This window comes from Argopecten irradians, chromosome 11 (genome assembly GCF_041381155.1).
Source record: "Argopecten irradians isolate NY chromosome 11, Ai_NY, whole genome shotgun sequence".
NCBI lineage: Eukaryota > Metazoa > Mollusca > Bivalvia > Pectinida > Pectinidae > Argopecten > Argopecten irradians.
Window position 1 is genome coordinate 27,063,623 of NC_091144.1, and position 23,978 is coordinate 27,087,600.

Genomic DNA, 23,978 nt, shown 5'->3' on the forward strand with positions numbered 1-23,978 from the left:
TCGATTTATTACAAATTAATATGGAACTTTAAGGTCTGGCTCTTTGTCCCAATGTCGTAATACAATCAACCAACTTCCTTTTGCAGCAATGAAATTTCACGATTTCGGTTTTAAATTAAGTTCACCAACTGTAATTCTTGCAGATTCAAAACCTGAATTGAAATATAGTTTACTATTATCAAGTTATTAAAGTAACAATTCGCAGAGATATACATTCAAGCAAATTTACCTTAACTGTGAAAGTTAATCGCACAACATAGAAAGTTGGTTGATAGTAAATGACCTTGACATTTAAAGTCACAAGCATTATGACTTATTAAAGATGCTCCACCGCTGACAAATGATATTTTTTCACTATCAAAAACAGTAGCAGACGATTTAGTATTTTTATTCAGCTACAAAAGTTATTTACTTTACACCATTACCACCATTGAAAAGTTTGAGCTTCTAATTTTACTTCAAGTTAAAAATATGAAAAATAATTAATTGCACCCTGAAAAAAATCCATGTCACTATATCCTGTTTGGAATGAAGTACTGATTGCGCATGCACCAAAGGCGATTTTTTTTTTTTTTTTTTATTATTTTTTGTGTTTAAATATTAGACATATATATACACAATTACAAACCACTTATTGTTCAAATGATGAGTATCATTTATGCTCTATCGGCGGTGGAGCATCTTTAACCTAATAACTAACAAAAAACTATATAGATACATGGAAAGTTTTTAAGCATAAGTGACATGAATCGAATTGAGTCAATGGTTACAATTTACTGCGTAAGAAGCACCTAGATACCGATTCTCTAGCTGAAGTCGGACTTCAGCAGGATGGAGAAGGAAATATAGTATCGATCCTGTCGGTGAATAAAGGGATACCCTACAAAAACTTGTACAAAAGAACCTACTGTCGGTGAATAAAGGGATACCCTACAAAAACTTGTACAAAAGAACCTACTGTCGGTGAATAAAGGGATACCCTACAAAAACTTGTACAAAAGAACCTACTGTCGGTGAATAAAGGGATACCCTACAAAAACTTGCACAAAAGAACCTACTGTCGGTGAATAAAGGGATACCCTACAAAAACTTGTACAAAAGAACCTACTGTCGGTGAATAAAGGGATACCCTACAAAAACTTGTACAAAAGAACCTACTGTCGGTGAATAAAGGGATACCCTACAAAAACTTGTACAAAAGAACCTACTGTCGGTGAATAAAGGGATACCCTACAAAAACTTGTACAAAAGAACCTACTGTCGGTGAATAAAGGGATACCCTACAAAAACTTGTACAAAAGAACCTACTGTCGGTGAATAAAGGGATACCCTACAAAAACTTGTACAAAAGAACCTACTGTCGGTGAATAAAGGGATACCCTACAAAAACTTGTACAAAAGAACCTACTGTCGGTGAATAAAGGGATACCCTACAAAAACTTGTACAAAAGAACCTACTGTCGGTGAATAAAGGGATACCCTACAAAAACTTGTACAAAAGAACCTACTGTCGGTGAATAAAGGGATACCCTACAAAAACTTGTACAAAAGAACCTACTGTCGGTGAATAAAGGGATACCCTACAAAAACTTGTACAAAAGAACCTACTGTCGGTGAATAAAGGGATACCCTACAAAAACTTGCACAAAAGAACCTACTGTCGGTGAATAAAGGGATACCCTACAAAAACTTGTACAAAAGAACCTACTGTCGGTGAATAAAGGGATACCCTACAAAAACTTGTACAAAAGAACCTACTGTCGGTGAATAAAGGGATACCCTACAAAAACTTGTACAAAAGAACCTACTGTCGGTGAATAAAGGGATACCCTACAAAAACTTGTACAAAAGAACCTACTGTCGGTGAATAAAGGGATACCCTACAAAAACTTGTACAAAAAGAACCTACTGTCGGTGAATAAAGGGATACCCTACAAAAACTTGTACAAAAGAACCTACTGTCGGTGAATAAAGGGATACCCTACAAAAACTTGTACAAAAGAACCTACTGTCGGTGAATAAAGGGATACCCTACAAAAACTTGTACAAAAGAACCTACTGTCGGTGAATAAAGGGATACCCTACAAAAACTTGTACAAAAGAACCTACTGTCGGTGAATAAAGGGATACCCTACAAAAACTTGTACAAAAGAACCTACTGACCAAGGAGCTATGTTCTACCATACAATACTGTGTTTTGGTAATTCTTTGTACATTTGATCTAGATCGAAATAACAGCCTTAAATTAACTTTGAATTGTTGTTGAATTTGCTTGCAGTCCGAATCCCATCTTAGTAAAGGTAATATTACAGTACCTCTAATTATGATCCCAACTGGATTACCTCCAAGGTTGCTCCTCAAATCTGACCACAGACAGAATAATGGAGTCAATTACTGTTGTTTTTACCAGCTTGGGACTAAAATGGCAAAATGTCAAGGTCACAGGGAGGATAGATTGTCAAATTGAATACTGAAAATAGATTCTATTTTGTAGTCATTAATAAAGATATTGATCTTAACCAAATAGTTCTGTAAATTGACCGAACAGAGGTAATGTTTTAAAACTATTTCTCCAACTTTTGATTACAGATCTAAAGATTTATTAATTCAATCTGACACACAAAAAAACAAAAAGTGTGTTACACTAAATCATATAATTATAATATATAATATATGGTATATTATATACTGCAATTCAAACATGGCCTGTAGGTTCTTAATGAAGTTGTCTCCCTTTTTCACTGCCATTAATGATCTAAACATGGCCTGTAGGTTCTTAATGAAGTTGTCTCCCCTTTTCACTGCCAATAATGATCAACTCTTAGCAATCTAAACATGGTCTGTAGGTTCTTAATGAAGTTGTCTCCCCTTTTCACTGCCAATAATGATCAACTCTTAGCAATCTAAACATGGTCTGTAGGTTCTTAATGAAGTTGTCTCCCCTTTTCACTGCCAATAATGATCAACTCTTAGCAATCTAAACATAACCTGTAGGTTCTTAATGAAGTTGTCTCCCCTTTTCACTGCCAATAATGATCAACTCTTAGCAATCTAAACATGACCTGTAGGTTCTTAATGAAGTTGTCTCCCCTTTTCACTGCCAATAATGATCAACTCTTAGCAATTCAAACATGGCCTGTAGGTTCTTAATGAAGTTGTCTCCCCTTTTCACTGCCAATAATGATCAACTCTTAGCAATCTAAACATAGCCTGTAGGTTCTTAATGAAATTGTCTCCCCTTTTCACTGCCAATAATGATCAACTCTTAGCAATCTAAACATGACCTGTAGGTTCTTAATGAAGTTGTCTCCCCTTTTCACTGCCATTAATGATAAAATCTTAGCAATCCAAACATGGCCTGTAGGTTCTTAATGAGGTTGTCTCCCCTTTTCACTGCCAATAATGATAAAATCTTAGCAATCTAAACATGGCCTGTAGTTCTTAATGAGGTTGTCTCCCTTCTTCACTGCCAATAATGATAAACTCTTAGCAATCTAAACATAGACTGTACATTCTTAATGAAGTTGTCTCCCCTTTTCAATGCCAATAATGATCTAAACATGGCCTGTAGGTTCTTAATGAAGTTGTCTCCCCTTTTCACTGCCAATAATGATCAACTCTTAGCAATCTAAACATGGTCTGTAGGTTCTTAATGAAGTTGTCTCCCCTTTTCACTGCCAATAATGATCAACTCTTAGCAATCTAAACATGACCTGTAGGTTCTTAATGAAGTTGTCTCCCCTTTTCACTGCCAATAATGATCAACTCTTAGCAATCTAAACATGGTCTGTAGGTTCTTAATGAAGTTGTCTCCCCTTTTCACTGCCAATAATGATCAACTCTTAGCAATCTAAACATGACCTGTAGGTTCTTAATGAAGTTGTCTCCCCTTTTCACTGCCAATAATGATCTAAACATGGCCTGTAGGTTCTTAATGAAGTTGTCTCCCCTTTTCACTGCCAATAATGATAAAATCTTAGCAATCTAAACATGGCCTGTAGTTCTTAATGAGGTTGTCTCCCTTCTTCACTGCCAATAATGATAAATTCTTAGCAATCTAAACATAGACTGTACGTTCTTAATGAAGTTGTCTCCCCTTTTCACTGCCAATAATGATCAACTCTTAGCAATCTAAACATAGCCTGTAGGTTCTTAATGAAATTGTCTCCCCTTTTCACTGCCAATAATGATCAACTCTTAGCAATCTAAACATGACCTGTAGATTCTTAATGAAGTTGTCTCCCCTTTTCACTGCCATTAATGATAAAATCTTAGCAATCCAAACATGGCCTGTAGGTTCTTAATGAGGTTGTCTCCCCTTTTCACTGCCAATAATGATAAAATCTTAGCAATCTAAACATGGCCTGTAGTTCTTAATGAGGTTGTCTCCCTTCTTCACTGCCAATAATGATAAATTCTTAGCAATCTAAACATAGACTGTACATTCTTAATGAAGTTGTCTCCCCTTTTCAATGCCAATAATGATCAATTCTTAGCAATCTAAACATGGCCTGTAGGTTCTTAATGAGGTTGTCTCCCCTTTTTGTGACAACTGCCAGTAATTATCAACTTTTATGTATGACCATTTCTTGCAGAGATGAACCATCATGATGTTTTCACAGCACAAACACAGAAGCTGAAAACATTGATACTGGCTTAGTACCATCCTAAACTCATCGGGAATTATCGCGAGAATCCCCGAGGAGTTCCGGATGGGCTTAGTAGGTTAAAGAGGAATGCCAAAGTGGAATAAGATTATGATAGAAGAGTTATTTCCCCTCATTCCATCATCAGTTACTAATTAAATCACATGACATAATTACAATAACAAAACTCAATTTGTTCTCTCTTTAACGTTTTGTGAGAACTACATTGTAGTTTGCCAAGTGCTAAAACACAAACAAGGATTTATTATAGCAGGATTTGTCACTCGGGTATTTTGACGAATATGTCGCAAGTGCTTTTGTATTGGTGCACTGACCATGACATTGGGTTGACAACTGATTTTCCTTTGATATCCGCCGGAGCAACCTTTGATGTGGCTTGCGGGTGCCAGGCTTACCTTCTTCCTTTCTGAATCGGGCTGTCATTTCATTAGCTACTGTTGTAGCTGAAAAGATATCACCTTCTGGCTGACTTTTCCAGCAGAATCCTTATCACTCATAAATCTTTGAATACAAAAAACAAAAAATGTGCAATATACTTTGCTAAATAAATTTTATTGTCTGATCAACAATATAATTGTGAAAGTTTTTTTAACAGTCCCCATATGATGTCTATAAGCACAGGCCTTAGCATTAAAATTTAGACAAAATAATTTCATTAGAGAAAACAAAGCTAGTGACCGAGACACTGAAACAAATAGGATAATTCTACCTTTACCAAATTTGAAGAATAAGGCAATGATACATCACTAAAGCACTGATTTACAAAAAAAATAGAGATAATCTTTTGACAAATTTAAAATTAAGTGGACACAAAAATACCATGAGGTGGACAAATTGAAACTATAACTGTAATTTGGAGCTTAATTAAAATAAGCTCTCCATTATTAGCTTCTTAACGATATACCACAGGGACCTGACACGAAATATTTTAACCAACAGTATTCATTTATATATATTATAGTACTATCTATATTATAGTATATATATACATATGTATACTGTTGGTTAAAATTTTTGTGCCAGGTCCCTATGCAACCTGGAAATAGGCCACTATATACACCAAAGGGGTACTGTAACATAGCGCACAGACTCATTAACATATCACAGGTTCAACCAATCAAAATGACACATGTAGGTGTACTCACTCTCACATGACATCATAGATAATTACAGGAGTTGTTTCCCTTTGATATTTTTAAAGTGTGGTTTGGATTGATTTCTGCATTCAGTCTGGTTCAAAATAGAAAGGCCTTAAAGAACAATGCATTGTTATGTAGATGTACTAATTAAATCATGTTTATAGCAAAATGGTCAATAAGTGACAGAGTAAAGAGAAAAATCCCCCTTTGAAACCAATTTTTAACATACCTTGCTTCCCCTGCTACAAGCTGATTTATCTTTTATGCCAGCAATCAAAATAGTCTTAGTGCATTTATCTATGGAATCTGTACTAGGTACACCCCAAGATTTCCACCGGTTCAACTCATTCACCCCTGAAAATCCATAATGAACTATTCCAGTCTTTGCATCTGAAGAATCCAATTGTGACTTCTGGGGTGAATAAGTTATAAAATAAACCAACTTAATTCACTGCCTCTTCTATCATTATGCTAATGGTCAAAAGTTAATGCTTCTAAAGCTATTTTAGAACGCTGGCACTATTGGGTCAAATGCTAGAAAGGTACATTATATGCTGTCCCCATATGCTTTTTGAGCATACAAAACCAAAAGGTTCTCTCTTTTTTTGAAAGTCTAAGGGGATCCCATTTTATCGGAGAAGAACCCCATTTTTGGAATACCAAGTGCAAACCCTGTATACCTTTTAAGCACCTTGGCACTATTGGGTCAAATAAAATATTATATTGGACCTATTATAAAAAGATACACAATGTACCTGTGTAAAACCATATTTTGTACCAGGCAGATTAAAATGTCCAGTGATTATCCACCTGAAAATCTATAGGATCAGAAATAGTTCTTTTAAAATTCTTCAATCTCAGCTGATTCACAAAGGAACCCAAAGTTTTCTCCTTTATTACTCACCAGACTACTATAAACATGTTTTACATTGTACCTAACACCATTTACACCCCTGTAGTTTCATAATGAACGCTTCTAGTCTCTGAATCAGGAAAGTTCAATTTTTTGCAGGGGTTATCAAGCAAAACTTTTTTTTTTTTTTAAAAAGCACAAAATCCAGAACCAGATAGTTTAGACTTTACCTCAAAGGAGGAAATTTTGATTTTTTGCCTGTTTCTTCAGATATTGAACATAAAAAATCTGATTATCACAGTGTAAACAATGGCAACAAATTTTGTAACTTTATTGTCTTCATTCAGATTCTCATATTTACAGAAAATCTATTACAATTAACAATACCTTTCCCAAACTAATGATACTAATACAAAAATCCTGTTTGTAAATCAAAAGTAATGTTTGTTTGGCCTGAGAATTATCAAATGCTATATCATATTCCAAATATGGACTTTTCATATAAGATATTTTCTAAATATGCACAGATTATTAAATTGACACTTCCTTCCAACCATTTATCACAAACATAAACATATATAATGTATATTTTTGTCCTTTGACATGTATATGTTTCTGCATTTATTGAATGCTTCAAAATTAAGTTTATTTTTTGGTTAAACAACATTATATTTGAGCAAGTTAAATGCACGCCTCTTCTTTCTCAGCAGGAGGAAAGTTGAGCTTGTATTCATAGCCGAAAACATTGATGCTTTTTTGTGTGTTTAAAATAGGTAGAAAGAAATATTAATTTTCATCATCTGTGTAGATATGGTTTTGTTTTATTAATTACTGTTTTCTGACTCAGTAACACATGGATATATATGCAATGAAGAAACAGTGGTTGATAGATTATCTCCCCTTATTTAAATAAAACAATAGAATAGAGAGAATGTGTGCCTGAAAACTACTTGATGGAATCCTTCTTAAAACTCAAACTTCATAACTCATTGGGAAACACATACCTGAAAAACTAATAAGATATTCAATATGGCAGGCATTATTCTTGATAAAGGGAGATAATCTAAATCAAGTTTGTAGAACGATGTCTTAAATAATGATTTAAAGATCTGAACAACATGTGCAATGATTTTCATTTATCTACGATTAAAGTTAATTACATGTGAATGCCCATATAATTATTTCATCTAAAACTACTTAAATAAAATTCTGGATTAATATGCACCAATTGTTTAGACTAGCCAAGTATATGAGAATGGAAACATTGTTTTAAATAAGAATATCACCATAGTCCACTGAACAGTATATCAAATGTGGATTAAAACCTCATTATGGCTTTCCTATTTGTACAATACTAACACTTAAAGCTACTATTCATCGTGAATAATACCTTATAGTAAGTATTTTTGTCATCATTATACTTGTGAAAACCTTTACACTTTTCTGTAAAATATGACAGAGCCTCAGAATTGATCTATTACAGGTAGATTCTTAATTTATCCCATGTAAAATTCTCTTGAATTGTAAATTGTCTCTATCCTATCTAGCGTCTGTAGTTGAGCCAAATATACATATGAGCTAGAATACATTTTGTGATGTGCTGCTTGATTTCATGGAACCATCCAACAGTCCTGAGGCTATAGAAAAAATTGTTACTTTCATCCTCTGCCAATAAAATTCAATTTTTCTCTGTTATTGTGTATTGTGTAATGTGTATTATGGAATTAAGATGCCAATAAAGGTTCAAATACATACCGTATATCAATTTATTAGTTTATCACTATTCCTAGAATTCGCTAGGTGATTTCCGAAAATCGACTCGTGCCTTCACAGCTCTAACTAATTCAAAACTTTCCTGTTCTTACATCTTCACAGTATAATGAGGTTTTGTTGCTGGATATAAAGTTACAGCTATGTTAAGTTGAGTATCAAAGCAGTATGTATCTAACTCTTACAATGTTACAGGCTTAACACAACATAACACCTCTGTAACATTTCGTTATGTCTAATAAAAATTCTGTATGTAATGCCTGGAATAAATCATCTGACAAGATGTCTCTCGTGTTATCGGAGTACATGTACATGTGTATATATATGATAAAGTTTTTGTACAGCTCATAACAATTAAATATCAGAAGAGAATATTATTTCATTACAGAAACACCACCTTCACATAACCTTTCACTAGTATTTGAAAATATTTATTTTTCATAATCAATTTTTCTCCTAAACACATTTTGAAGAAAGTAATTAAAGGTAGGTAACTGGATAGTACAACCATGTCACGATACCGGGTTAATCTTTGATTCTGTTTTCCTAAACTATAGCAAATCAATTGGAGCCCTACTGACAACACATACCAGATAAAAACATAACTCGCACACTCACTTCAAATAAATGCAAAATAAACATTTTGTTCAACCAATAAAAATATTTCCGTCTTTCACACAGGGACTTGGCAATGATAACCTCATTTTATGCAATGTACTTAAAATCTTCAAATAAAACAGTGAGGTCAATTATTTGTACCTAATCCCTGTGGTCTTAACAGATTTTTTCCTTAAAATTAACTCATTCAACAAATTTGAATGAATTTTAACATGAATGGCTGAGTTTTCCCATAACATTCAGAAAAAGATAATTTGGCAGTACGTGTTATATGATTAACAATATTTGCTATGAGAATGATTTCATCCAAATACAACATTGCCATGGGATCCACTTCATTAATGCATACATATAAAAAAGCAACAACTGTGTATACACATATAAAGGCATATTTACCTAAATCAAATGCCATGCTCACAGTTTTAGTTTGGTATAGAAATTATGCCCAATGTAGTACTACACGCATATATATGAATTTATGTTAAACAGCAGTGATCTTTAATATACACTAAAACATACAGGCACTAAAACCTTCTCTTATATCAGCAGTGATGTCTGCATCCTGATCTATCACAGTTACTTCCCTTGCTGACGGTGAAGCAAAGGGAAATAACTCTGATTAATCAGATTGTGTTGTTTGTAATACACTGAATAATTATCATGTGTGTATAAAAACAATTTGGCTTGTGTTTTAGAATAGAGATATTAGACAGTTTGATAGGTACATAACTGTATATACATTATCCAACTAAGTATTAAAGTGATGATTAAAGTTTAACATATTGTGTGCTTACGATGTAGTTATGTTATGGTAAATCTTCACATTTTCACAACAAACTGGTTAGCCAATACTCTTAAAGACGCCATTATGCTTAAGGTTAACTGCAGCATATGATACTTATTTGATATTAAAGTAAACTACAAAACATTTCTTTATTAAATGTTGTAATTTTATATTTATAGATTTAGTTCATATTGTATGTTTTTTAAACGAAGGAATGGCAAAGGTAAGCTTGTTTTGGTTTGATAAAAAAAAATTCCAAGAAATTTGTAATATATATAGACATACTGCTGGATACAAACTAAACATAGACTGTTATCGCATTCTGATCTATCAGTTACTTCCCCTTGTTTCACTCTGTCAGTACCGACACAGTTTTACAAAAGGAGATAACTCTGATGGATCAAAATGGTAGACCAGTGATAATGGTGAAATTAAGAGGCACAGAGCAATCTATATTTACATATTATAATCATATACATATATATTTTACTATTTACACTATATACACAATGTACAGATCACTATATTCAACCAAGGATACTCAACAGAATATTATATATAAAATATCCAATGGTTGTTGAATCATATAAATATCATACTACACAGTTAGATTTTTGTATTCTTATGAGAGTTACAAATAAATATACCAAATAACATAATTTTGTATTTAAGCAAGACAGAACCGGGTCTAATTTTAGTTGTTGTTTTCCATTTTAGAGAAAATATTACCCAATTAAATCTTGTCCTTACAAATTTTCTTTTTACAAAGTACAAAAACAATTAAAAGATACCCACAATTTCGCTTATGTAAAAAAAATGAAAATAGATTAGTCTGTGTTAAAATAAAAATGTTGAATATGCACTCAATAGAAAGATCAGTATCTGTTGAACTGTCAAGTCCTGTTGAATGGATGTGTTATGTTTACTTTTTGAATTGTGTTGAATAGCCTTGTTAATGTTTATTGTTGAATGGTCATTTTGATGTTTACTGTTGAATGGTCATGTTGATGTCTACTGTCAAGGTCTGTTGAATAGTGTTTTGATGTTTACTGTTGAATTCTGTTGAATGGTTGCTTTGATATTTACTGTTGAATTGTCATGTTGATGTTTACTGTAGAGTTCTGTTGAATGGTCCTGTTGTGTTTACTGTTGAATGGCTGTGTTGATGTTTACTGTTGAATGGTCATGTTGATGTTTATTGTTGAATGGTTGTGTTGATGTTTACTGTTGAATAGTCATCTTGATGGTTACTGTTGAGTAGATCCTGATGGAACATAATGATCGTACATGATCACGTTTTCTGTGGGGTTCTTCCGCCAGCACAAAACACACCAATGCACACGAACCTTTAAAGCAATTTGTAGAAGTTCGATCTCCTGACAAATTTCGCCGAAACACCATTTTCTCCATTTTGTAGAAGTCTTTCTCCTGACAAAATCCTAAAGCACATGAAGTACAAACTTGGTTTGTAAAAAAAAAAAAAGTTCTGTATGTAGAAGTCTTTCTTCTGACAAATTCTATTTCACAAATATAGCAGTTACATACTATATCTTACAGATAAAGTATGCAAGCTAAACAAATTACTTATCCTTGTATGGAATAATTGATATTCCAAATACTTTGCAATTTTGTAGAAGTCTCTCTCCTCACGAAATTGAAAAATCCTCATGATACTTTCTGCATGAAAGTATCAGTGTTGACAAATATTTTGTAGAAGTTTTTCTCCTCACAAATAAATACATCTACACAAGAATTAAACAAAGGAAACAATACAAAGGGGGTGGAGTTTAAATTCATGTTTTATCTAATAAGTTGCAAGAAAATTACCTTATATGAATCCAAAATAATCTGAATAAAGTTTTTTCCCCTTTAACTATGGTAGATTTGATAAACCATATAGCTTTTCAATACACTTTTAATACACTCCTAACACCCCTTTATTTCTCTGTTGCTCTTCTTTCCCCATTTCATTCTTTTTACGAAAAATTATTGAAAAAATAAAAATTGTCAAATGTAATTTCTGAAAACATCATGTGCTTGACCCTTTGAGTTCAATCTGACCTAGCTAGCCAGTACAAGCTTTCTCAAGATTATATTAGGCCATTTTAATTCAAAATGGACAGAACACATTTCGTCAACAACTTTAGGACCAAAACTGTTCTAATTCAAATACAGCTGGTAATTAACTTCCAAGAAGACATTTTTTCACGATTTAGCTGGATATTAATATGGTTGAGAAAATTTCACCCCAAAATGATAAGTAATAGATAATAAAATGTACTCTTATAGCTACATTGCAAAATTTTGAATGATTAAAATGTGATTTCCCCGTTTTAAGTCAAAATTGGAAAAAGTTTGCCCTGCAATTGCCACTGGCTATACTGTAATTTTTCCTGGAGTAGGTACAGATTGTTACACTTTACGTGTTTAGGGTTTATCACATTGATACCAAAAGAGGTCTGCATAACAAAAACACTAAATTTGTGATTAACCTGCATTTTAACCAATTCTAGCGGAAAACATCTTATAACCTGAGTAGGCAAAGCTGTCTCTTATATCCACTATACACATTTATAACTGTACTGTTATTCCTACAAGTAAACAGGAAAAGTTGTTAGATAGGAAACACAATTTTATTGATTTATATAAACCCCTATTTTCTCCAGCGACCCGTTTTTGTTTTAATAAAATTATTAATACATTATGATGAAAAAGTTGAAGACTTCAAACTTATTGATTAAAGGAAAGATAAAATAAATGGTCCAGACATATTCAAGTAAATGTATAATTTTCCTATCTTAAACATGCTAGAACTTATTTCAGTTTCTGTTTATGTAAATATGAATATCTTTCTGATATTATAATATTGTATTACATACTTTATAATTGCAGTTACACTTAACATACAATATTAAACAAATGAAAGCAAACCCGGTATATTTTGCCATGGCATTTTAGCTGACAAGATAAAGAATGGTACAGAGGACTCCACATAATCGAATAACGGTTATTTGAATATTTTGGTTATTTGTATAAAATTCTGCGGTCCTGATTTTTTCCTTCTCTATCTTTGTTTTTCAACTCCGTGTATTTGAATAGACTTTTACATGACCTCTGGTTATTTGAATAAAATATTTGGGAAATTCTAAAAATAAAATCGAAAATTTTTCAATTTTGCAATATATCGTAACAGGATGTTGCTATTGAATTGGTGTAAAGCAATTATTAAACATCTCCTTCATTTCAAAAAGGAGACTGGTGTACAGAAAATTGTCAGGGATACAACAAACTAGGCACATCCTTTGTGGGCGGGGGAGGGGGTGGGGTGGGGATGAGGGGAGGAAAGAGTGGAAGCAGGGACTAGGGACTTTGGGCAGGCTTATGGATGTGAAGTGGATCCTCCGATGTTACTGTAACTGCCTGCACTGTCAATCCTTTCACATTCCCGTATTTATCTTCAGCGTCCTGTTTCTTTGAAAGACTGTATTTGAAAGTTTCATACACACCCCAGGAGATTGCAGTAGCTGGCATTTGAAATATAACCCTTGCCTGTAGACCTCGGAAGAAGCCCCATACTCCTTGGAATTCGTAAACTGTCCTGAATGCAGCAGCCATGCCATTTATATATGAAACTTGTCTGCGTGCACAACACTCTTGTGTGTTGAGCAATGTCTTGCAAACATCAAGCGGCATGGTTACTGCCGCCGAAGTGGCCCCAGCAAGGCCACCTGAGATCACATGACTTAACGGGTTGTAGTCCCGGTTGTGGTTTAAAATATCTTGCATTTTCTCGTAAACGATAAAGTGCACGATTTGAAATGGAAGATTCATAGTTAGTTGTGTTGTGTAACTCCTGTAGAAGGCTCGGAGTCCCTCCTTGGTGTACACGTCCATGGTACAGTGAGCACACGACTTATACGGACTTCCGTACACCTGCATTCTCTGTTTTATTACTATATACAAGGTACATAAACAACCAATCGCAGGCCAGCAAAGGTCATCGCCATCGTCAAGGTGGACATCAAGGTCATCACCAAGGTCAGCATCAAGATCATCGCCAAGGTCATCAAGGTCAGCAGGTGGGGAAAAAACAGAAATAAAGAAAATAAATATTTGTAATTGTTTTAGATATATCTACTTAAAAACAGAGGAGGTTCTCTTTTTACAATATGCCATGCCAGATTTTACAATAATAAGCTCTATGTTGAGAACATAACTATCAGTGCATGAGGGTGCAAGTTTTCAGGGCTACATTATTCAGTCTTTGCAGACTTAACTCCATTGCGAGTAGTTATCCATTGTGACATCATTATTTTGTGAGTAAAACTTGAGCCATTTTCTCCGAAAAGTGTGACATTAGCTTGCAAACACATGAAGACACAATCAATACCTATCTACAAGGGCAGATAACTTAAAATATGTAAATATGGAATAATCTATCGGTACAAACAATATCAACAACTGACATAATAACGTACTAGTCTTTTGACCCTAAGAATTAGCACTGTCAACATAAAGTATTAAAATAAAACTACCACTTAAATAAGCACATTTACAGTATTAGAATTCATGATCTCACTAAAATTTGGCTTGATGTCAATTTGTTTCTATGATATACTGATTCTATGGACCAAAAGTTTTAAGAAAGGGGTTATAATAATTCAACTTCTTATTAACAAGTAATGGTATGGTGGTCAAGTCTAGATTTTGAGTCTAGACAACAAGCAAATCCAAGAAATTTCCATCCCCCGCTTTCAGGACATATTGTAAAATTTCCATCCCCCGCTTTCAGGACATATTGTAGTCAAACATCATTGAGGTAAAGTTTAAGGTTTAACTTTGTTACTAAGTTTGAAGAAAATCATTATATATTTATAACAGTTATTGTACGGAAGTGGCAGAAAATGACTTTTTCTTGTTAAATCAAAGAGACCTAACTCTGCTAATTGAGATCTGCCAAAAGTGGCGATCAAACTTGGCTAAGCCGTTAAGGCATTTAACTTTGTAACCAAGTTTAAACAATATTAGTTTTAACATTTGTTATTTATTACACTAATGACATTTGTGATAAATTAAAGGGCAATAACTCTGATAAATAACATCAGCTGAAAGAGTTGATCCAACCTGGCCAGGCACTTAAGGCATTCAACCTTGTTACCAAGTTTGAAGAAAATTGGTTAATATTTATTACAGTTATTGTACGAGAGTAGCAGAAACTGACTTTTTTTTATTTAAACAAAGGGCCACAACTCCGCTAAACGAGGTCTGTTGAAAGTCCCGATCGAACTTGGTTGAGTCCTTAAGGCATTTAACCTTGTCATCAAGTTTGAAGAAAATCGGTTTACATTTGTTACAGTTATTGCACGGAAACGAAGTGTTACAGACACGGACAGACAAACAGACAGACGGACAACCTCAAATTAACATCCCCCGTTTCAGAGAAAGCTGGGGATAAAAAACAAAACCTTTTTGTTCTTTCTCACTGCAGACACGAAATGATTTTAGAAAAAGTCACCACCTATGTCTTAGTATTATCACTAACATTTGGTTTGATAAATTTAGTCTCTATGACATGTCTGAATGATTCTGGAGACTTCAAGTTTAAAACTAGGGGAGATAATCTAAAATTTGATGAGACATTATTCCCCCTAAAAACGTCAAATGTTACAAAATTAGGGTCTGATGGTCAGTTTAACTAAGGAAGCTAAATACAGGTAGGTCTACATACTGTTTTAATGTTGCTTGGCTAAAATGCAAATACAGTGTACATTATTTCATTAAATAAGTAAATGCCTGCATATAGCTATACAAATGTATTCTGACATCATATGTTGTATCTAAATTATTTCTTAACTCAATAAACATTTTACGGCTTAAAGCAACGAAAAATCTCTCATAACTACACATACTTAAGTGCTACACATGAATTACAGGTGTCAAACGCATGGTTTTCGTGTGTGTGATCTAAAAATATCATCTGATTCACACACAAGATTCATGTCAAAATCACATGAAAATTGCAACACATGATTTATATGTGTGGCACTCTTTGTCTGTGTAAAGACGGTGGCCGAGTGGTTAACCTGTCTCGACGTATGACCACAAGCCCTCCACCTCTGGGTCGCGAGTTCGAATCCCATGTGTATTTATCACAGATTTGCAGCACATTATGTCAGATCAGAGTCTGGTCAGATACAAGTACATTTGTATCAACTTACCTGTTATCCCAGGCTGTGGAGGTGGATTCCAGTCTAAACACAGACTTGATTCATAATATTTCCAATCCATATTTCCTTCTTTTTTTTTTTTTTAAATCCCCCCCCCTCCTTCTTATAATTAGATTAAGTCACATTAGCATTTAAGCAAAGTGTTATTGTAGTAACACGTGGATAATTTGAAAATGAGTTACGACATCTCAAAAACATTCATTCTGAAAAACACAGCTAACAGGCCAGACCAGGATATTTCTCAATGAATTCCCTTAACCGGCAGAGATACTGAGTTTTTGCAGGTATAATACCTCTGGGCCCAGTGTCATGAACATTCCTTAAATTTAAGGAATCCATAACTTAAAATTCTCCATAGTAAAGCATTACAGATTTTAAGGAAGGCTCTTTAAATTAAGTTTATGTCCTTAACTTCTGTAGTGCTTTCCTATGGAGAATTTTAAGTTAAATAATTCCTTAAAGTTAAGGAATGTTCATGAAACTGGCCCCTGAACATCATCTGAAGGTATTGTTTGTAGTTTAGCACACTTACTGAGTAACGACACTTCAAAGATTTTTTTTTCAGAACTAATTCCAATGACAGGTGACGCCTTGCTTCCATGACCAGAGCATAGGTTTTATCATTTTTCATTTGTACATGTATCAATTTTTCATCTATGTACTTATCATCTATGTACTTTTTGTGTGAAAATTACAGAAAAAGAATTTTTATAAGTGAATACATTTTGTACATTGTAATTCCATAATTATTATATACATGTATACAAAAGATTACTTGAAATACTCAAAATTTGTAACAGTTAAGTGCAATATATGAAAGTTGAAATAATTTAACACAGAAACTTTGACAGTTGGGTTTTAGATACTGAAGTGACATTCAATAACCACGTATATCAAAACGTTAAACTTGGAGTTAAGTATAAAACTTATAGCCATGATAACACAGATTTAATTCATACCGTCTATTGGTGTCATCACAGCGTCATGAGCGAATGTAGCCACTCCACCTGCAATGCCTGAAACATAACAGAAAGTCATGTACAAAAAGGTTTAGAGCTGTCAAATATGGAAATCCAGCATGAGGGAAATAATAGGCATTGATTGCTATCCAGGATGTTTTTAACAAGTTTAAAATTTTGTGTTTTTAAGGATATCATAAGAATAAAATTTTTGCAATCTCACTGAAAATTAAGGCTGATAGTCCACAGAAAATCTAATCTTCATGAAAATTACAGAAAGTACAATACGGCAATGGCTCTTATTTTATATTAGAAATACATGTATCATCACAATTTGACAACTTTCCCTTTTGAGTCACCTCACTCCTGGCCTATTATTGGAACAATGTGAATTCCGGACATGCTAACAGCCGTTTACAGCTTTAGTGACAACAAAATTTCACAGGCGACGGGCTGATTGGCTCATCACCATAGGGGTGATGCTGATTGGCTCATCACCATAGGGGTGATGCTGATAGGCTCATCACCATAGGGGTGATGCTGATTGGCTCATCACCATAGGGGTGATGCTGATTGGCTCATCACCATAGGGGTGATGCTGATTGGCTCATCACCATAGGGGTGATGCTGATTGGCTCATCACCATAGGGGTGCTGCTGATTGGCTCATCACCATAGGGGTGCTGCTGATAGGCTCACCATAGGGGTGATGCTGATTGGCTCATCACCATAGGGGTGATGCTGATTGGATCATCACCATAGGGGTGCTGCTGATAGGCTCATCACCATAGGGGTGCTGCTGATTGGCTCATCACCATAGGGGTGATGCTGATTTGCTCATCACCATAGGGGTGCTGCTGATTGGCTCATCACCATAGGGGTGCTGCTGATAGGCTCACCATAGGGGTGATGCTGATTGGCTCATCACCATAGGGGTGATGCTGATTGGCTCATCACCATAGGGGTGATGCTGATTGGCTCATCACCATAGGGGTGATGCTGATTGGCTCACCATAGGGGTGATGCTGATTGGCTCATCACCATAGGGGTGATGCTGATAGGCTCACCATAGTGGTGATGCTGATTGGCTCATCACCATAGGGGTGATGCTGATTGGCTCATCACCATAGGGGTGATGCTGATTGGCTCACCATAGGGGTGATGCTGATAGGCTCACCATAGTGGTGATGCTGATTGGCTCACCATAGGGGTGATGCTGATTGGCTCACCATAGGGGTGATGCTGATAGGCTCATCACCATAGGGGTGATGCTGATAGGCTCACCATAGTGGTGATGCTGATTGGCTCATCACCATAGGGGTGATGCTATTTGGCTCATCACCATAGGGGTGATGCTGATTGGCTCATCACCATAGGGGTGATGCTGATTGGCTCATCACCATAGGGGTGATGCTGATTGGCTCATCACCATAGGGGTGGTGCTGATTGGCTCATCACCATAGGGGTGATGCTGATAGGCTCATCACCATAGGGGTGATGCTGATTGGCTCATCACCATAGGGGTGATGCTGATTGGCTCATCACCATAGGGGTGATGCTGATTGGCTCAACACCATAGGGGTGATGCTGATTGGCTCATCACCATAGGGGTGATGCTGATTGGCTCATCACCATAGGGGTGATGCTGATAGGCTCATCACCATAGGGGTGATGCTGATTGGCTCATCACCATAGGGGTGCTGCTGATTGGCTCATCACCATAGGGGTGATGCTGATTGGCTCATCACCATAGGGGTGATGCTGATTGGCTCATCACCATAGGGGTGATGCTGATTGGCTCACCATAGGGGTGATGCTGATTGGCTCACCATAGGGGTGATGCTGATAGGCTCACCATAGTGGTGGATGCTGATTGGCTCATCACCATAGGGGTGATGCTGATTGGCTCATCACCATAGGGGTGATGCTGATTGGCTCATCACCATAGGGGTGATGCTGATAGGCTCACCATAGGGGTGATGCTGATTGGCTCACAATAGGGGTGATGCTGATTGGCTCATCACCATAGGGGTGATGCTGATTGGCTCATCACCATAGGGGTGATGCTGATTGGCTCACCATAGGGGTGCTGCTGATTGGCTCATCACCATAGGGGTGATGCTGATAGGCTCACCATAGTGGTGATGCTGATTGGCTCACCATAGGGGTGATGCTGATTGGCTCATCACCATAGGGGTTATGCTGATTGGCTCATCACCATAGGGGTGATGCTGATTGGCTCACCATAGGGGTGATGCTGATTGGCTCATCACCATAGGGGTTATGCTGATTGGCTCATCACCATAGGGGTGATGCTGATTGGCTCACCATAGGGGTGATGCTGATTGGCTCAACACCATAGGGGTGATGCTGATTGGCTCATCACCATAGGGGTGATGCTGATAGGCTCACCATAGGGGTGATGCTGATTGGCTCACCATAGGGGTGATGCTGATTGGCTCATCACCATTGGGGTGCTGCTGATTGGCTCATCACCATAGGGGTGATGCTGATTGGCTCATCACCATAGGGGTGATGCTGATTGGCTCATTGCCATAGGGGTGATGCTGATTGAGGTTAAGCCTAATAGAGAGATGTTAGATCTTGTATTGAAGCATATCGTAGAGCATCACACTGGATTGAAATTACTTACAAGTCTAATTTTAATTACACTGATTATCAAACTTACCATGAGTAAAGTGGCTTCCTCTCTGGCCATTGGCCAAAACCTTCTTTGTTTTCTCATAGCAGGTAAAGTACAGAGCATGTGCAGGCCCCGCCCCTCCAACAACAACCTGTATCCCACGCACTGTGTTCCGCATACCCTCAAATTTCACGATCTTGTGGAAGGCATCACGGATACTGCGATAATCAGCCTTTGGATCAGGAACTAGTGATTGCATCCGTGTCTGAAATGTTTAAAATCGACAATGAAATACATGTATAGACAATAACATGATTATAATATATCTTCAGAGCCTAAATGATCTACGCCCTTAACAATTTCATCTTTGTTAATCACTCCCTTGTAGGTAGGTATCCATTGTGATGTCATTATTTTGTGAGCGCAAGTCATGTCGGTTTCTCCGCAAAGTATGACCTTTTGCTCATAAATACATCACAATCAATACCTACCTGCAAGGAGAAATTTGATTTTTCATACTCTCTGTAGAATCAAGGCTGTTTTGCAAAGTAATGGGTCGATTATCGATTTAATTATTTCCATATTTACTGGTCTGGCCCTAGAAAACCTATCACTATCATGGGGCATGAAATTCATAGTTTGGCCCTTCTGCAGGCTTAATTATAAACCAGAAGGTCCACAGTTCGGCAAAATTTGGACATGACCAACATTAATAAAGCTCTTTGTCGGTCATTTTACCATTGACAAATTGCAATGACACAGTGTTTTAAGAAAACCCTAAATCTAAAGGTCCCATATTTTGAATAACTGCCCATCATATTTTCCATATATGGGGACTAATAATCAATTGCATGTAATATCATCTATGTATATATATGATTATTTACAGAAATATTGGCATTTTCACAGCTGGTTAACATGCATCATATTTCTATGAATTTTGTTTCAGCTTGATCAATACATACTGTATATATATATACAATACTGCTTATAAAGGCTTAGGCTAAGCCAATAAAACATGTGTTTCAGCAAAACCTTACTTAAGTGCCTATGCTTCTATGACCATTTCCAGGAGGGATTTCCATGTATCGTATTCCTCGTAATTAGCATCAAAGGTGCTAAAAAAAATTGTAACATAGGGGGGCTCTAATATATATTAGGGAACCGAAACAGAAGTTGTGGATGAACAAAATTCTTAAAATAGTCAACCATATTTTCACTCTTCTGTGCTCATAGGACATTAATTTGTCGCATGAATTTGATTATGTTTTACAACATGTGATGCCCCCAGAAGAGGGAAGGGGCACTTAAAGGGGAGGGACCCTTATTAAGTCAAATAAGTTATTTATTTAAATTTATGATGATAATCACATTCATGTCCGTATAATGTAATTGTCACCAATCTAATTAAAATTAGACTTGTAATTCTGCTCCCACTATGATACTCTACGTTACGCATCAATACAAGTATTGAAGCGTAACGTAGAGTATCGTAGTGGGAGCGGAATTACAAGTCTAATTTTAATTAGATTGTAATTGTCACTAAACTTAAACCATATATTCTGTTATAGACTACGTGTATACAGTGTAAAACCAGTTATTACATACAGATAAATTATTTTTTACCTAAGCTAACAAAATTTCCATCAACATTATTTTCACTTTAATTATAGATGTTATGCCCTGTGGCAGGTTGAGAACAAAATTAAAAATAAAAGCGATATCCTGTTAGACTTAAGTAAATCTGATTATTATGATATGTATGTATACTTTTTCTTACCTACGTTAACAAAATTTCCATCAATAATATTTAACTTTAATTAGCGATTTCATGCCCCATGGCAGATGGGTCGGGTCAAGTACTCTATCAAAATTCAATTAAATTTAACACCTGTATTTTTTCAACAAACACCCTGTAGGTACACATTACAGAGCTATTCACAATTTCAGGTAATTTATGTAGGTAACTGACCTAACCAGCTAGACAAGACAGACACTGGAAAAACTGTTGATAAATTAAGTAAAATTCAAGCATTCAGGCCTAAGCCATATCCTGAAAAAAATAAAATTTGATTCCCACTTCCCAATTCTCTTCAAATAGTAAATCTATTCCTCAACAAAGAAGACTATTGTATATAGGTACATTGAGTGGATGGAATAAAAAGAATGCCGAACTAACATCTTCATTATGTATATATATACTGTATATGCTTGTTCACGCCGGAAAAATATCTCAGAAACATATGTGAAAAAAATAATTTTAGTTGGCGAGATTTTGAAGGATTGGTATATATCTGTAGGTGGTAGTGGAAACAAATTATGTATTTCATTTTGGCCTCAGAGGTCAAGATATATAATCTTGTCACTGAATATAATGATAGTTCTTGTTAGCTAGTCATGACTTGTTGAAAAGGTCACCGCAGACTTAACATAACATGTACATGTACACCAGATGGTGACTTTCATGTCTGACTGCTTATAAAGGATCACGATCACCAGTTAAATAATGGTTATCAACGATAAGCTACATGGGAAGCGAGTCCTAATAATCATGAACTCATATATAGAACATTTTGTGATTGAACAGAATTTCTGAAAATATTAACTATTCACTTTGAGACTTTTTAATTTATACATGGATATAGATATTTAAGGCGTCACACCAACATAACAACGAATGGTAATTTTAATCTATTGAAAACCGGAACAAACGAATTAGTATATTACCATGGCCATCAATGAAAGTTTGAGCTTCATTTTTACTTCCAAATAAAAGTGTTTTAAATAATAAGTTATTACTTAATTGCATCCCGAGAAAAAATCCATGATAAGTTTTTCGAGCTAATGATCATGAGGTACTGATTAAGCAGACTCTGAATTTGAAAGAAAAATAAACAATTTGGTAATTTTATGTATTTTTTGTGGTAATTAGACATATATACACGATTTAACATCAATTATTGCCCAAATGATAAATATTGTTTATGCTTTGTCTGCGATAGACTATAAAGGACTTATGGAAATAAAATTGGTATTGATAACAAAAATATTGTTAATTCTCTCTATCATTAATATTACTGTAGATTGTATACAAGTACACTGTATTTTCTATTGAATTACTTATAACATTACATCAATGAAAATCAATTAATGACAATTAATTACAATGAGACTTGTAATTCCGCTCCACTATGATGCTCTACATTTCGCTCCAATACAAAATCTTATAACACGCCTTTCGGGGTCATCTGAGCCCGACCACCCTATGGTTAGCCAATGATCAATCAGCGTGTCACCTACGAAATCTGACGTGGTTGATTCATTTGGAAGTATAAACGGCTAAGACTAAATCCTGAGATGTTACGATTCTAGCCCAGGGGTCATGCTTAGGTGAACCCAACGAGGTGTTGTTAGATCTTGTTTTGGAGCCCAACGTAGAGCATCATAGGGCACAACTTTCAGTCTGCATTGAATTCAATGTAAATGACTAATGAGGGCACTTCGGCCACTTCTTTGGATCGAATATGATACTCCCTATATCTAGTGGTATATAGTTTTGCAATATTGAATGATAGACAGTTGAAATACAATGGGTCTCACAAAACTAAATTACTAAGCTTTAGCAGCTTATATTATCACTTGTGTCTTCCTATATTCAATAATGATTTTTTTAATTTTAAATGAAGGATTAAGTAACACTTACAGTATGTGTCTAACTTTGTACAAATTGGTGAAAAGGAGAAAGGAAAATACTTCATAATATAAACAGCACATGATTTACACAACATATCATGAGCTTATAATTATCTAAAATACAGAAAATATGGAAAATGAATCTTAAATTTCACCACCAGTGCTTAAACACAGTGTGTACATTAGGGGCAAGATAAAGAAGAAAATCCCAGAGAACCGACATTAAACAAATTCAAGCGTATCTAATCTTGTAAGTTTATCTTACAGTCTCAAGACAGCTATGATATAAGTAAGAAGCTAGAGATACACTATATTAAATCTTTTAAGAAAATTCTGATACAACAGCAACTCTGGAATTCTAGTTACCATACACAAATTAAAGTGAACAGTCGGGCAAGGATGGCTAAAGTCGGTAAAAATGGTGTGAATGTATCCAGTATAATTTCTTATGAAATAGAAAAATAAAATCTCTCGCCAAAATCTGTCTGCGTACGAAGAAATTAATTTAAAGTATAGGAATCCTAAAACGTCCTCCCGGCTGACTATGTGCGTGGTTACATTTACACGCAGCCTCGCTTTCAATGCTTTCAACTTTCCTTTACTTTAATGGTCAGAACTGGGAAAC

General features: G+C 35.3%; 1 protein-coding gene across 1 annotated transcript; it reads right to left on the reverse strand.

Moving 5' to 3' along the window:
• Positions 1–5,200: 5,200 nt before the first annotated feature.
• On the reverse strand, positions 5,201–19,963 carry LOC138335158 (mitoferrin-1-like). Its single transcript, XM_069284117.1, has 3 exons — positions 19,706–19,963; positions 17,018–17,074; positions 5,201–13,784 (listed from the first exon to the last, which is right to left on the reverse strand). Exons 1-3 carry the CDS (start codon positions 19,917–19,919, stop codon positions 13,192–13,194), a joined length of 864 nt encoding a protein of 287 aa, XP_069140218.1. The 5' UTR covers positions 19,920–19,963; the 3' UTR covers positions 5,201–13,191.
• Positions 19,964–23,978: the final 4,015 nt, after the last annotated feature.